Below are 16,495 nucleotides of genomic sequence, written 5' to 3'. Positions count from 1 at the left end.
TTTGCGGTATGCGGGCCTCTCACTGTTGTGGCCTCCCCCGTTGCGGAGCACAGGCTCCGGACGCACAGGCTCCGGACGCGCAGGCTCAGCGGCCATGGCTCACGGGCCCAGCCGCTCCGCGGCATATGGGATCCTCCCAGACCGGGGCACGAACCCGTATCCCCTGCATCGGCAGGCGGACTCTCAACCACTTGCGCCACCAGGGAGGCCCGGGGGCAGTGTTCTTATAGACCATGAGATTGGGGACCTTATTCTGGGAAAGTAGAACTTTTTGATCTATAAAGTGAGATGCAACACTTTTCTACTTTCTAGAATAAAAAGTGTTTCTTATCCAATCAATATGGTGTTCAGAAGTGGAAGTGGCAGCAGGCTTGGGATCACTTGATAGGATTTCTGATTACCTGTGTGGTCTGGGGTTGGGTACTGCAGGCACTGAGCTTATCTGTAAAAGGAGGGGGTCGAGGTCTCTTTTAACTATGGCCCATCACATTTTGTGTCTGCCGTTTTCTGTGTTAAGTGTAAAGCATTATATCTTTTTATCTGAAGTCTTTGGTCTCTACTTTTTTCCATCTTCTCTCTGCTACACTCTGCATCTCCCTTCCTCCAGTTCTGTCTCTTCCACTGGAAGATTTTCATGTTATGTGTAAGGTAGATTTGAAGAATGATTTATTCTCAGCAAATGGCATCTTATTATGATAGTTTCCTTTGAAGGAAGACTAAATAGTGTTTTATTTGTCAATAGAAATTTAATGTAACTACACCTTGATGGAAGAAATGTTCTTTTTTTCTTTTTTTTTTTTGGCGGTACGCGGGCCTCTCACTGCTGTGGCCTCTCCCGTTGAGGAGCACAGGCTCCGGACGCGCAGGCCCAGCGACCACGGCTCACGGGCCCAGCCGCTCCGCGGCATGTGGGATCTTCCCGGACCGGGGCACGAACCCGTGTCCCCTGCATCAGCAGGCGGACTCTCAACCACTGCGCCACCAGGGAAGCCCAGAAGAGATGTTCTTAACCTCTAGTTTAGAATGTAGGAAAAAAGTAAGGTTCTATTAAAAAACAGTATTGCTTCTGTGTTAAGATCATTGCTGAACAGCTTTTGAGGATAGGCTTTCTTTTTATTCTGCTAATGAGACTTCTTTTATTTTTGAGCTACCAAAAATACCAATTTTTTTAATTGATAGAGCCCAGTATATCTAGTTTTTCTTTTTTCTCTCTTTTTTTTTTTTTTTTTTGCGGTACACAGGCCTGTCACTGTTGTGGCTTCTCCCGTTGCGGAGCACAGGCTCCGGATGCACAGGTTTAGCGGCCATGGCTCACGGGCCCAGCCGCTCCGCGGCATGTGGAATCTTCCCGGACCGGGGCACGAACCCGCGTCCCCTGCATCGGCAGGCGGACTCTCAACCACTGCGCCACCAGGAAAGCCCTATCTAGTTTTTAATTTTTTATTTATTTTTATTTATTTATTTTTTTGCAGTAGGCGGGCCTCTCACTGTTGTGGCCTCTCCCGTTGCAGAGCACAGGCTCCAGACGCGCAGGCTCAGCGGCCATGGCTCACAGGCCCAGCCACTCCACGGCATGTGGGATCTTCCCGGACCGGGGCACAAACCCGTGTCCCCTGCATCGGCAGGCGGACTCTCAACCACTGCGCCACCAGGGAAGCCCCTATCTAGTTTTTAAATTGTAAATGGCCTAAGGGAAATATATGATTTTTTTTCAATATGAGTTAATGAGATTATAATCTCTCTCTCTCTTTTTTTAATTTATTTTTATTTTTTTGGCTGCGTTGGGTCTTTGTTGCTGCGCGCTGGCCCTCTCTAGTTGTGGTGAGCGGGGGCCCTTCCTCGCTGTGGTGCGTGGGTTCCTCACTACGGAGAAGCTGTGGAGCAGGTCTCTAAGTGTGCAAGCCTCAGTAGTTGTGGCTCATGGGCTCCAGAGAGCAGGCTCAGTAGTTGTGGCGCACAGGCCTAGTTGCTCGTGGCATGTGGGATCCTCTCGGACCAGGGCTCGAATCCATGTCTCCTACATTGGCAGGCGGACTCTTAACCCCTGTGCCACCAGGGAAGCCCTCTAATCTCATTGTTTTAAACCTCTTTGTTTGACTGCTGCTACGCTTCTTATTTTAGAGTTATGAATTCCTGTGGCTCTTTAATTCTTTCCTTTTACAGCTTGTGTGGAACCGTAGCTTGCACAGATGTGTGCTATAGAGATCAAACGTTTGCTATATTTATGTCTAGTACTTTGATTTTTAGTTTTGTGCTCTGAAAAACAGTTGTTTGTTGAATTCACAATATAATTGGCTATTTTTAAGGAATTTTTATGGAGCTAACTACTTAAGGATGATATCTTCTAGAGAAAGAAGTTCTGCTAGATTTAATAAAATGTTGGATGTATTTCACACCAAAAAGTTAAGCTGATATAACTGATCAAGGACCCACTGCTCAATCTGTTACTGTGTAGATAAAAATTTAAATTAAAGCACAAATCACAGATTTGTTTATTATTTACTACTGCTTTACTTTTAGCTATCCCAGACATGAGAGTTTAAAAGTTACTATAAGCTGCTTATAATTTTTTTTTGAAATATGAGTAATCAACTCAGTAGCCAAATAAAATAACTTCTTCTTTCAGTACTAGAAACATTCAGACTACACTTTTTGCTTTAATCTCCTCTGTCAAGAAAAATATGCTGCTGGAATACCTTGGATATTAGAAATCACAGCTCAAGCTTTTGGCTCCATAACCTTCGAAGCCTAACAGTATCCTAGCGGTGCAGATTGCCTGGCAAGTTCCATTATAAATCTGATGCTGGGCCCAGCAAAGAGAGACAAGTTCTTGGTTCTGAACTGGATGTGGTAGATTCCTTAGAATGGAAGCTTTTCTGGAATTGGTCTGAAATTAGGATGTGCCTTCCATGAGAGTCCTGAGCCAGGGCAGTTCTGATTTAAATTCCAAAAGCAATACCTTCCTACATGAGGAAAAATTACCATTTCCGTGTACGTATGGTGATACCAAAACACTCATGATAGAGGAATGTGCTCCATAGTTGTAGATGGACTTACACTGACTTGCTTTATGAACTCAGTTAAATGAACTTGGATTTGTGAACATAATAATAAAATAAAACAATACTGTGTAAGTACTGCATTCTAACGCATTGCGCCACTATAGCTAAAAAGAAATGATACAAATGAGCTTATTTACAAAACAGAAACAGACTCGCAGACTTAGAGAATTAACTTATGGTTACCAGAGGAGAAGGGTGGGGGGAAGGGATAGTTAGGGAGTCTGGGATTGACATCTACATACTGCTGCAAAGGAAACCATCAACAGAATGCAAAGACAACCCTCAGAATGGGAGAAAATATTTGCAAATGAAGCAACTGACAAAGGATTAATCTCCAAAATGTACAAGCAGCTCATGCAGCTCAATATCAAAAAAAAAAAAACCAAACAACCCAATCCAAAAATGGGCAGCAGATCTAAAAAGACATTTCTCCAAAGAAGATATACAGATTGCCAACAAACACATGAAAGGATGCTCAACATCACTAATCATTAGAGAAATGCAAATCAAAACTACAATGAGGTATCACCTCACATCAGTCAGAATGGCCATCATCAAAAAATCTACAAACAATAAATGCTGGAGAGGGTGGAGAAAAGGGAACCCTCTTGCACTGTTGGTGGGAATGTAAATTGATACAGCCACTATGGGGAACAGTATGGAGTTTCCTTAAAAAACTAAAAACAGAACTACCATATGACCCAGCAATCCCACTACTGGACATATACCCTGAGAAAACTGTAATTCAAAAAGAGTCATGTACCACAATGTTCATTGCAGCACTATTTACAATAGCCAGGACATGGAAGCAACCTAGGTGTCCATTGACAGATGAATGGATAAAGAAGGTGGGACACATATATACAATGGAATATTACTCAGCCAAAAAAAAAACTGAAATTGAGTTATTTGTAGTGAGGTGGATGGACCTAGAGTCTGTCATACAGAGTGAAGTAAGTCAGAAAGAGAAAAATAAATACCGTCTGCTAACACATATATATGGAATCTAAAAAAAAAAAAAGAAAATAGTTCTGAAGAACCTAGGGGCAGGACAGGAATAAAGATGCAGATGTAGAGAATGTACTTGAGGACACAGGGAGGGGGAACGGTAAGCTGGGATGAAGTGAGAGTGGCATGGACATATATATACTAACCAATGTAAAATAGATAGCTAGTGGGAAGCAGCCGCCTAGCACAGGGAGATCAGCTCAGTGCTTGGTGACAACCTAGAGGGGTGGGATAGGGAGGGAGGGAGGGAGACACAAGAGGGAGGAGATATGGGGATATATGTATATGTATAGCTGATTCACTTTGTTATAAAGCAGAAACTAACACACCATTGTAAAGCAGTTTTACTCCAATAAAGATGTTAAAAAAAATACCATACGCTAACACGTATATATGGAAACCAAAAAAAAAAAAAAAAAAATGTGGTTCTAATGATCCTAGGGGCAGGACAGGAATAAAGACGCAGACGTAGAGAATGGACTTGAGGACACCGGGAGGGGGAAGGGTAAGCTGGGGCGAAGTGAGAGAGTGGCATGGACATATATACACTACCAAATGTAAAATAGATAGCTAGTGGGAAGCAGCTACATAGCACGGGGAGATCAGCTCGGTGCTTGGTGACCACCTAGAGGGGTGAGATAGGGAGGGTGGGAGGGAGATGCAAGAGGGAGGGGATATGGGGATATATGTATACATATAGCTGATTCACTCTGTTATACAGCAGCAACTAACACAACATTGTAAAGCAGTTTTACTCCAATAAAGATGTTAAAAATAAAATAAAATAAAATAGATACCCAACAAGGACCTACTGTATAGCACAGGGATCTCTGCTCAATATTATGTAACCACCTAAATGGGGAATGAATTTGAAAAAGAATAGATACATGTATATGTATAACTGAATCACTTTGCTCTACACCCGAAACTAATGCAACATCGTTAATCAAGTATACTCCAATATAAAATAAAAAGTTAAAAAAAATACTACTTTTATTTCTGAAATATATGTGAATTAGTTATTAAATAGTAGAGTAATAAAATTAGTGTATTTATGTACACTCAGATAAATGCATAGTATTTTATTTTTCTTCTCCAAATTAACTTTAGATTCAAATTTATCAAATATCTGTGAATTAATTATTAAATATTCGTGTAATAAAGTTAAAGTTAGTGTATTTTATGTACACTCAGATAAATGCATAATATTTTATTTTTTTTCTCCAAATTAACTTTAGATTCAAATGTACCAGCTGTCCAGGCTCCTTCATGACTATCACAGAGATCTCTACAATCATCTTGAAGAAAATGAAATCAGCCCCAGTCTTTATGCTGCCCCTTGGTTCCTCACATTGTTTGCCTCTCAATTTCCATTAGGATTTGTAGCCAGAGTTTTTGGTAAGAGATGCTGATGATCCAGTGAAACAGTGTTATTTATTCCAAGGGATATACTTCTAGCCATAAGGTGCTCTAATTGTTTTATCAAGCATTACACAGAATTGCAAATTGCTAGTGGAATTTACTAATTATGTCTGGCTCTATTCTGAGAGTAATTTGAAACCATATTGGTATTAAATAAAATTGAAATTCAAAGCGAAAGAAGAGCTTCTGTATTTAAGTAAGCTGTAATGGAGTTCTTATTTTCTTTTATACCTAAAAAATCACAGTATAATGAATTAAGGATTTACTCTGTATGATTTTTTAGATTTTTAAACACATCTTTACTACCTCTTTTTTTTTTTTCCTTCCCCACTGTCCTCTTCAACCTGCATTCAAAACACAGAGAAACATGTTCTCTAACTGGGTTAACAGAAGTACCTTTTTCAATGTTGTTTCTAATGGCATTTCTTAATGTGACTTTTTGTTAACAAGGTAACTGAAGTTCCCATTTTATTGCTTAAGGGACCCTCCTCTCATGCCGGTGCAGGGGTGGTGCCCATCACTAAGACTGGGTGCACGGGCAGTCGGGCCCGGGGCAAGTTGTTGAGTTGCTACCTTGCTCCACAGTGTAATAAAAAGAAAGTGTGACACTGTTTATGCTCCCTTATGGGGCCTTTAATTCTATTCGCATGTCTTCAGTTGGGTTTGTCTAAACTCGTTATTTAAAAAGCAAACTTTTTTAAAAAAACAACTCTTTGCCAGAGGTTTGTTCTAAGGCTGAGAGCTTGATGACCTCAGAAGGGGCTCCCAGTTTTTATGTTCTGCTCATCTATCTGGTATCTATGGCGAAAATAGTCAATATCTATAACTGTGCTAAATTGGAGCTTTTTTGTCAGATTGTAAGTATTGGCCCAATTGTAGGTCACTACCAGGATTAGAAAAAAAATGGACTAGAATAGAATACAGAGAAAATATCAGTCGTAGGGAAAAATGTTTGGAGAAACTTCAAATTTGAAGATATAGATGTAGTATGTGTACGTACACCAGGTTACAATGTACAGTGTCTTTCTTTTTTTTTTTTTTTTTTTTTTTTTTTTTTTGCTGTACACGGGCCTCTCACTGTTGCGGCCTCTCCCATTGCAGAGCACAGGCTCCAGACACGCAGCCTCAGTGGCCATGGCTCACGGGCCCAGCCGCTCCGCGGCATGTGGGATCTTCCTGGACCGTGGCACGAACCTGTGTCCCCTGCATCAGCAGGCGGACTCTCAACCACTGCGCCACCAGGGAAGCCCTACAGTGTCTTTCTTATTGGGGGCTGTGGTTTTAAACGTTAAACACTGCATTAGCACTAATACAGTTTATAGGCAAAGTGCAGCAAAATAGTAAAACCGATATGCACAGAATCAAATGCTTACCAAATTTCTCTTCTTGAGTATACACGATTGCTTTTCTCCAGGGAAGTTTTCTTTGGAGCTTGGGTTCCTATTTATGGGTCTTCTATAAATCTTTTCATTTATATATTTGCTTCTCAGAAAATAGCTTATCATATCAAAATATTTAGGGTATCTCTAAACATTTAGGGTATCTCTTTGATTTACCCTTGGAAGCTTGATAACAGAATTCAGGAAACACATCTCCCCAGTCGTCTGTTTTTTGCTAAGAGAATATGAATGTTGCTCTCAGCTCTACAACAGGTAATCCATTCTTTTCTTAGAATTTAGTGAAGAATAGAGACTGTCAGCAAAGGGAAAGGTGCGTGAGCAAGAAGAGTGACCGTGTTTGAAGTAATTGTTCCACGGTTCCCTCATTTTTAACGACCCCCGTTTATTATTGATTGTGGAATGGCATGGATTGAGAGGAATGCTCATACAAAAGTATTTAGTACTTTTCAAAACTATTGCATGTTTGTATTTGTTAGGAAGCAAAGTTCAGGGTTAGGGTAGCTTTTCTTTTTCTCTTCTGATTTAGGTTATATACTGGTTTTGATTTTTCTTTTAAAGTTTTTTTTTTTAATTGCTGCTCTAGTACAGTCTTTAGAATTAGACAGTCTCGAGTTTACATCAGTTTCTAGCTCTTTTATTAGTTGTTTGGCTTGCACACATATTAACTGGTTCATTTAGTTTTTTATTCTGGTCATGTGAGTTTAAATAGTCCTAATTGGTTATGTTGATTTGTTTCTGTATTCATTCCCTTTGTGAAGGAAAATCTAAATATCAATGGAATCAGTGTTTTTGAGGTATACCTAGTCTCCATTAAGTTTGTCAGTAAAAATTATAAATGCATGGACAAACAGATATATAATTTATCTTTTTCTTTTTACCCTGCCCTTATCTGAGGTTCCTAAATAAGTAAGAATATTTAAACAACTGTTTATTTGTTCCAGTCATATTATTATTTATTTCAGATCTAGGTGATTTTGACCAGTTTTATTTTGCAAAATATCCTGTGGTTCTGTTGCAGTAATTAAAACAACCCCCCCCCCCACACACACAAAAAAACACACCAAAAAAACCCATTAACACACAGAGGTCACTTTTTACAATAGTAGATGCATAATTTTGATCATGAAAATTATATCTCTTTTTTTCAGATATTATTTTTCTTCAGGGAACTGAAGTTATATTTAAGGTTGCCCTCAGCCTGCTGAGCAACCAAGAGGCACTCATAATGGAATGTGAAAACTTTGAAAATATTGTTGAATTCCTTAAAAGCACGCTCCCTGATATGAATTCGTCTGAAATGGAAAAACTTATCACCCAGGTACGAGTTAAATGGTAATAATAAGATATAAGATTAGACAGCAGTTTCTCTACCAATTATTTATTAAATGTTTTAGCATAAAGATGTAGTTTTGCTTGACAGGGTTTTTTTCTTTTTGATTTGATCAAATACATTTTATCTAGAAGCAAGACTATTGTGTAATTTCTCCCTTGTGACATTGTTTGTGAGGCTGTGTCCGGGCAAGGTGGTTCAGTGCTACATCATGAGTTTTTCAGGAACCTTCCAACTTAGACCAATGGTGAGACTGAAGATAGAACTGGCAGAGTTAGGAGTACCTAATAAATAAGTAAGCTGAAACTCACTTACCTCTGTAATATCATTAATTCTGTTTTAAAATATATAAGGAGTATATGTGACAAGAGCACAGACTTTCGAATTAGACAGTCTTGGGTTTACATCAGTTCCTAGCTCTTTTATTAGTTGTTTGGCTTGCAGACATCACCCTAATCTTCTGAACCCTAGTATTCTCACCTCCAAAATGAGACAATTCTGATCCAAGAGGTTTTGTGCGGTTTAAATGAGACTTGCTGTATCAGTCAGGGTCCCTTGCAGGAAACAGAGTCTACCTCCAATGATTCAAAGGAAGGTACCATTTACAGGGGTGTAGGCAGGGTTAAGGGAACTGGGCACAGATGTCTAGGTACCCAGGAACTAGTAACAGAGGGAAACTGTTCATACCCATGGTGCTTCTCCCATCAGGAGAAGGGCGACAGAACAATGTTACCGGGCCTAGCGAGTGCCAGAACTCTGGAGGTTGCTGTGTTCTTGGTGAGCCAGACAGGGAAGGAGCACCCGACCTCTTTCCCCTGCCACCCCCCCACCTTTTTTTTTCTTTTTTTGTGCGGTACGTGGGCCTCTCACTGTTGTGGCCTCTCCCGTTGTGGGGCACAGGCTCCAGATGCGCAGGCTCAGTGGCCATGGCTCACGGGCCCAGCCGCTCCGCGGCATGTGGGATCTTCCCGGACCGGGGCACGAACCCGTGTCCCCTGCATCGGCAGGCGGACTCTCAACCACTGCGCCACCAGGGAAGCCCTCCCCTGCCCCTTTTGATCTCCTGATGACTTTTCCCATTGGCCATACCTAACCAGAAGCCTGCAACAAGGAAAACAGGTCACAGGGGTCTGCCTCCCAGGGTACAGAGAATGGATGAGGGCAGAGAATGGATCTGGGAAGCAAATGGAGGGTAATCAGCACACCATATATCTAGTCCCTGGCTCTTCATAGGGACCAGGTAAGTGGTAGTTATATATTGTTGTTCAGATGACATGAATACACTTAAGACCAGATTTGTAGATACAGCAGTCATGCCTTATGAGTACTGATAACATTTAAATTGACCACTTTCCTAGAGGCCCTTAGGGTAGCAGATAAAAGACAAAGTTTAGAGCAAGAGAAAGGGAGTTCGAGATCTTGTGCTGGTGTCCAGCTATCTACTAGCTGTGCGACTTTGGACAAGTTACAACCTCTCTGAGTTTCAACTTCCTCTCCTGCAAACTGGGAATAACATCGTTTTTAGGAGCAAATATAACCAATTCAGTTGAAGAATTTTGTACACTATGATTCAGTCTATAAGAAAAACTCATATTATTACACATAAAATTTTCTTTCCACTACATGGAATTGAAATCACAAGCAGCTTATTCTGTAAATACCTATGAACAGTTTTTATTTGTTAAAATGCTCTGGAAACTGAAAAATATAACTTTTAGTTACACATTCACTTGTTTACTAATTTTTCAGAAATATCTTTTTGGACTGGCGAGCAGCAATTGTGCTTTTAGAGAGAGACGATACCTGATTTGAAATCAGATCACCTCTCTTCTAAAATTAATGAGGGAATTGCCTAGCTTTAGAGATTATTACTATGATTAATGGATAGAATTTCTGGGCTGGTAGATTTGGACTTGATATTAGAAATAATTTTCTAACAAACAGAGTTGAATATGCAATGAACTGTTAATATTAAAGGAGACTTTGATGAATAAATAAATAAAGTTTATTTATGGTCACTGTAAAAAACACAAATAATGCAGAACAGCACCAAGAAGAAAGTAAAAGTAACTACAGATCTCAACACCTTGAGATTGAAAGCCTTTTACATATCCTTTTATAATCTCTTTAATTATATACACAAAAAATATGTATACAGTTTTACTTAAGTGAAATCTTACTATACATGCTATTGTATAACCTGATTTTTTAATAAAATATTTGCAGAGTATTGGATATTTTTCCATGCCAATAAATGTAGATCCATACCCTCATTTTTAATGGTTGTGTAGTAGTCCGTTGTGTTCATACCCACTGCGTAGGGAAAAGATGATGCTTGTTTGAGGGGAATAACCAGGTTGTCTCGAAATATCATTTAAATTCTAAGACTTGAGTATCTCTAACAGTAGTAGGGTAAGTAAGCAAGTGAGATTTTTCTCACTGTAGGTTTCTTTTCTCCCTACACTGTTAGTGTAGATACAGATGCTTAAATAGCAGCGGCTGCCTCACTTTCCCTCACCAGTTTAGACTAAGGAGGAGTTGCCTGTCCTCTGACTTCTAAGCAAACTGGGTGGCGATATGGGAGAGCAGAGGTAGCCCCAATTCAATAGCTCTGTACAGTGCCCAGGGTTTCTGAAGATTTTGAATTTAGAAGATTCTCTCTATGGTAGGATATGTCAGTGACTTCCAAGAGGCTCACGTGGATTAGCAAGTAGATGAAAATATTTAGCATGAGACCTTTCTGCCCCATTGACAAACAATTAGAAAGGCTTTTGGTCTCGTTATTATAGAAATACCCTTTGCAATTGTGCTTGTAACCAGCAAAGATGATCCGTAACTCAGGTAAGAGTTACTCAGTAACTAATGTTGTTTATGTGGTGGGCTACATTTTGGGAGACCATTCCTAGATTATGTATATTTTGGTTGCAAAATATCTTTGAGCATTAACTTTTTCTAGAGTCTTGGCCTCATCATGAGAATGTTTCATTTGTATAGAAATCATCTGTTTGTCCTTAACTTGACAGTCACACTTGTTATTCTTCCTTTTGATATGTCCTACTATTCTTCATTAATAAGTATTGGGAAATCTACCTGAAGTACCCTAGATACACAGACTGTATCTTGGTGCACATCCTGAAGGTCAGACTAACCCACGGTGTTTTCATGGCAGGTTTTTGAGATGGATATTTCTAAACAGTTACATGCCTATGAGGTGGAGTATCACGTGCTGCAGGATGAGCTCCAGGAATCTTCCTATGCCTGCGAGGAGAGCGAACCCATGGAGAAGTTGGAGAGGGCCAACAGCCAACTGAAAAGACAAAATATGGACCTCCTAGAAAAATTACAGGTAAAGAGATAACAATTTGATCAAAAACGCACTTGGATGCCTCCTTGCCTGCACCGAACCATACCAGAAAGGATAGAGCTGTGGTGTGGATTGAACCATTGCTGACTGTGGGCCTGTGTATCGGACTGTGTCCCAGTGCTCTGGGGGCTGCAAATGCACATATCAATTTGAGTACCAATTGAGAGAGGAAATTGCTCTCACAAAATAGTTAAATGGCAGCTGAAAGCAGAATCTCGTTCAATACTTATTGGGTGTTGTACATTTTTGGTTTCAGTTCAAGGGAGGAGGGAAGCTGGGAAAGCTCTAGGGGACTTGGCCTGGAGCTGGACTCCGGAGGGTTGGTGGGAGAAAGGAGTGACGCGTAGCGGGTGTTTAAATAAGGAGGATGTGGCAGAGTAGTAGAGGAAGCTTAACATCAGTTTAAGATTTACGTTGGAGAGAGGTGGGATAAACAGGATGGAGACAGAATTGTAGATGACTTCAGGGTCAAGCAGAAGAACACGGCTTTAATCATGTTGAGAAGGAAATCTCTCGAAGTTTTTGAACCATAATTTAGAAAGATCAATCTGGAAATCTTGATGAGGACAGATTAGAATGGGGAGAGAAGGTGGGGAGAGAAGGTAGGGCGACCAGCTAGCAATTATTTGTAGAAATCTGAGTGGGGATGATGAGAACTGACCAGAGTAAAACCCACAGAAAGGGAAAGAAAAGGAGACATTTTTGAGAGAACTGAATTAAAAAATTGGTAACACATAATCCCTGCCATCAAGGAGTTTACAGTTACTTTGGAATATAAGATATTAGCTATTTGTCAATGCACCCTTACCAATGTGATAAGCGATTTAGTATAAATTAATATTACGCACCTGCAACCTGTATGAAGTGCGCTGTGTATCCAAGCCCTGAGGGGTGGGGCTTCAGTGTGACCAGAGGATGGGGAGATGAGGTGGTGAAGCTGGGGGCTGGGGGTTGGGGGTTGGGGGAGGTGGAGCTTAAGTGCTGCGTTAGAGCTTAAATGTTCCACAGCTCATTGGTTTCTGCTTACCCGCCACTTCCCCAGCACTGCGCACGTCCCCACACTAGAGGACACTTCGATGTGCAGTGAATCCTCTGATAAAGGTAGCTAGGAGAGAAACAGCTGAGAAATGAGGGTCTCTAGAGTAATTACTCCCAGAGAAGGAACACTGGCTTCCTTCGCTTCATCTACATTAGCTCTGGCCCATAGAAAATTTTATGCCTTTTCCTGTTCAAAAAAAGCCAACAATGTCTATTTTCAGAAAGAAAAACAGTTGGGGTATTGACCCTTATTGCTAGGATGTTTCAGTGGTGATTAATTGAGCATTTCCTTATTAGGGAAAGTGGGTTTGCACCTGCTTTATATTATAATGATTTTTATTAATGGTTACAGACTTTTTCATTCACAGTTCAATGTCCTCATCACCTCTGGGTTCCCAAGTTATGTGGGCACACCCGACACCTGTAAAAACTGATAGGGTCCCAAGTATGTGTTGAGAAAACCCTGCATTTCCACTCAGAGGGCAAAAAGCCTCTTTTAGCACTTCAGGGCAGTCAGCAATCTCCTGTTTCTCCCTGTCAAGATTCCAGTCACTCCAGGAGAAGACCTGTGTGTGGAGTGAGGACCTTCACCACTGTGGGATGTTGATTTGATTTTGCATTTTTGGTGTATTCAGTGAAATGAGGTGTATTTTGTTAGTACCCTAGTTATATTTTTGAGAAAACTAAAGAAATCTCCATTTCATGGGAGGTTTCAGAGTATTTGCTTCGTATACTGTTTTATTAAGTAATATGACATGATTCGTTAATATATGTAAGGTCTGGCTGCTGCTATGATGAAGAAACAAAACCTTCAAATTTTTGATTTGGAGGATTTTGCTTTTTGCCCCAAACAGATAGCTCATGCTAAAATCCAGACCTTGGAATCCAACCTGGAAAATCTTTTAACCAGAGAGACCAAAATGAAGTCTTTGATCCGGACCCTGGAACAAGAGAAAATGGCTTATCAAAAGGCAGTGGAGCAAATTCTGAAGCTGCTGCCAGCAGATGCTCTGGCCAATTGCGAACCGCTGCTGAGAGACTTCAACTGCAACCCTAACAGCAAAGCCAAGACAGAAAACAAGCCGTAACTGAAGACGTGCCACCCCAGCAGGAAGTGCTCTGAGGATGCTACCGACAGAAGGAGTCTGCATGCTGCTGGCCCAGAGCTGACAGAACCACTGAACTGGTTCCGAGCCCAAGTCAGAGCCGGTAACCCTCGCTCTCCTTAGAGCATGCAAGTTCTAAGCCATTGTACATATGTAGACTGTTTTTTGCTGTCCTTGTTAACTATGTACATATATATATAATGGACATAAAGAGTTCATGCTTTCACATAAAGGAGTAGATATATATTTAGAGCAGTTTTTTAAAAAAAAATCAAAACTTCATGAAATCCAAACCAAAGGGAAGTTAAAATGAAATTCCCCTTGGACACCTGTGAAATTATTTGTTTTTGTAGTGAGACAAAGCTAGAACATCTTTGTATATTGAAATATACTTGAAAAAAATGAATGTATTTTTTTCTCCAAAGAACAGCATGTTTCACTCAGTGGTGGAGAGGTGGAAACATTTGTATAGCTTTATGTGCATCTGTCTTAAAATCTACTGACATTTTATATATATATATATATATATATATATGAGGAAAATGACTGATTGCCGGTCAAGCTCCTTATGGGTTTTCCAGGAAAGTCGGGGCCGTCCCCTGCTGCCTGCTTTGTGCCAACGAGCATGTTGCATCTACATGCATTTTTGAGTCTGGTCAGGCATTACTTTAGGTGTGTGGAAGGAGAAAGCAAGACTGTGGCTGACTTTGCCCACCCAGCTCAAAGTGAAAGAGAACACTACTATTTTTCTAGTAAGTTCGACCAGCATTGTTACTTAAACTAAAAATATCAGTCCTCAAAAATTTAATTTAGGACCTAAATTGTCTAGATCTACTTTCTACCTTTTTATTTAAATGATTCCTACAGTTGTGAATGAACTCCCCTTTACTTGGTGCCACAGTTGGTGAGAAGGATTTGCCATTTCCCACTAAAATGTAGGCGCTCTTACCTTAGTTCTCTCTACCTTAAATGGAGGATAAGGAAATGAAGTTATGATTGGTTTTCTAAAGATGAGTACTGCGTTGAGATACCTTTTTTTTTTTTTTTGCCAATTGACAGGTCTGATAAGCTTGTAATCATCTTCCCCTTCCATGTGACCATTTATGAGAACTGTGGAATATTTTAAGTAAACTGTTGAAATCCATGGGAAGGGAAGGAGAAAGCCCTTCTAAAACCTACAACTCTGCGTTTGGACTCCTGACTTTCTCAGTCTACAGATAGATTATTCGTGGACATTCATGCATGCTGGGTGAATGGAAGGAAAGTAACTTAAAAACTTAATTTTTAAGTTACACATGGAATTTCTCCATTTCAGAGATGATTCTATGATAGTGCCTTGGAAAGTTGATAACAGTGTTTTTGCCTTTCCAAACAATATTTTTCGTTACTGCTTTTTGCAGTACTTGTGTTATCACAGATGGATTACCTGGGATAATTTTCTTCAGAGGGAGTTTGTTATACACAAGCTACAATGTATTATAGAGTAGAAGAATAAAGCTCTAAAGGTTTCAGAAAACCTTGATGAGCAGATGATAAGCATCTCAAACCCATTACTCAGTGTAATATAGTGACTCTTGTTACAAATCAGCATGCCCTCTAATCCAGGCAGTTTCTCAAAAGAAAATGAAGTCTTACTAGTAAAGTTAACGTAATTTCTAGGTTCTAGAAAATGCTGACCCAATCAGTTGGGGCCACCAACTCTTCTGTTGCTTGGATTTCCCTCAAATTTCTCTATTTGTAGGAGAGGAATTTTCCTATGAGGAATATGACAAATATTATCTGGTTACTGTCTGGTGATGAAAATTACCTCATGTGTAATACACAGGTGGTAGCCAGGGAATCTTCAAGTTGGGAAAAGAAACTTTTCCTTTCAGTTGTTCTGTTTAAAGTAAATTTTATTCTGGATGTTCAAAGTCAACGTTAGAGTTGTATTATGGTGTTCGGAGCTTAAGTTGTCTTGGATACAACATTTCTTTTGAAAATGAATTTTTCTTTTGTGATCTTTTAAATGTTGCAACGATTATGCTTCATGCATTGTTACATCTTCATCCTATTAATGTAATGTCTAGTTCATTTCCAATAAATACATTGCTGCAGTTTCCTTGGCTTATTGGTTTACTTCTGTTTGTAGTAAAAGAGAAGAAGGTCTTGGCTAGAGTCCTTTATAAAATCTGCATGGGTTGGATTGTTGCTACTTAAAATTTGCACACTAATAATTCTTTGAATCAGAGACAACAAAGATAATTTTTAGAAACATTTATGAAAGTACATGGTCAGTCATTCAGTACTAATTTTCAACTTCTTTCCTAATGGAGCCTTTTGCTGATAAATATAAAAAAAGACAACCACACTGACAGTATTGCATTCTACCTCTTTTGTTTTTTATGCCCCCTCATAGAGAGCAAGAGAGAGAAAGAGGATAAGAAAATACAAAATTTTTAAATTGGGTTAGCTCCCAAATAAAAGGATTAAAGGCACTAATTGATGGATATATGAATGTGTTTACATAAAAAATATGTTTCAGAATATTTTCAAGCATGTTTGGACTTCAGCAAAAGGATACTCTATCTTCTTGCTAACTTTAGGACTAAATCCTTTAAGTATTTTGTACTATATGTAGTAGTTTGAGGAGTCAGTGTAGGCTTAGGTAGAATGGTCTCTTAATATCCATGTTAATTTACCCATTTTATCACCATTTCAGCACTTCCCACCCCACCTGGGCTGGATTACAAATAGGAAATCTGCCACCTGCATTATTTAGTCCT

General features: G+C 39.8%; 1 protein-coding gene across 3 annotated transcripts in view; it reads left to right on the top strand.

Moving 5' to 3' along the window:
- Positions 1–15,784, top strand: part of TBC1D4 (TBC1 domain family member 4) — a 222,589-nt gene extending 206,805 nt beyond the window's left edge. For all 3 annotated transcript variants that reach the window (XM_060079856.1, XM_060079857.1, XM_060079859.1), the window contains exons 16-19: positions 5,309–5,468; positions 8,041–8,210; positions 11,392–11,568; positions 13,479–15,784. In XM_060079856.1, the coding sequence (XP_059935839.1) occupies positions 5,309–5,468; positions 8,041–8,210; positions 11,392–11,568; positions 13,479–13,712 (741 nt within the window). In that variant the 3' untranslated portion in view covers positions 13,713–15,784. The remainder of the gene's footprint in view (positions 1–5,308; positions 5,469–8,040; positions 8,211–11,391; positions 11,569–13,478) is intronic.
- Positions 15,785–16,495: the final 711 nt, after the last annotated feature.

The sequence above is a fragment of the Mesoplodon densirostris genome, chromosome 17 (genome assembly GCF_025265405.1).
Source record: "Mesoplodon densirostris isolate mMesDen1 chromosome 17, mMesDen1 primary haplotype, whole genome shotgun sequence".
Classification (NCBI taxonomy): Eukaryota; Metazoa; Chordata; class Mammalia; order Artiodactyla; family Ziphiidae; genus Mesoplodon; species Mesoplodon densirostris.
Note: the sequence above shows the minus strand (reverse complement) of the source record. Positions and strands in the feature narration are given on the sequence as shown.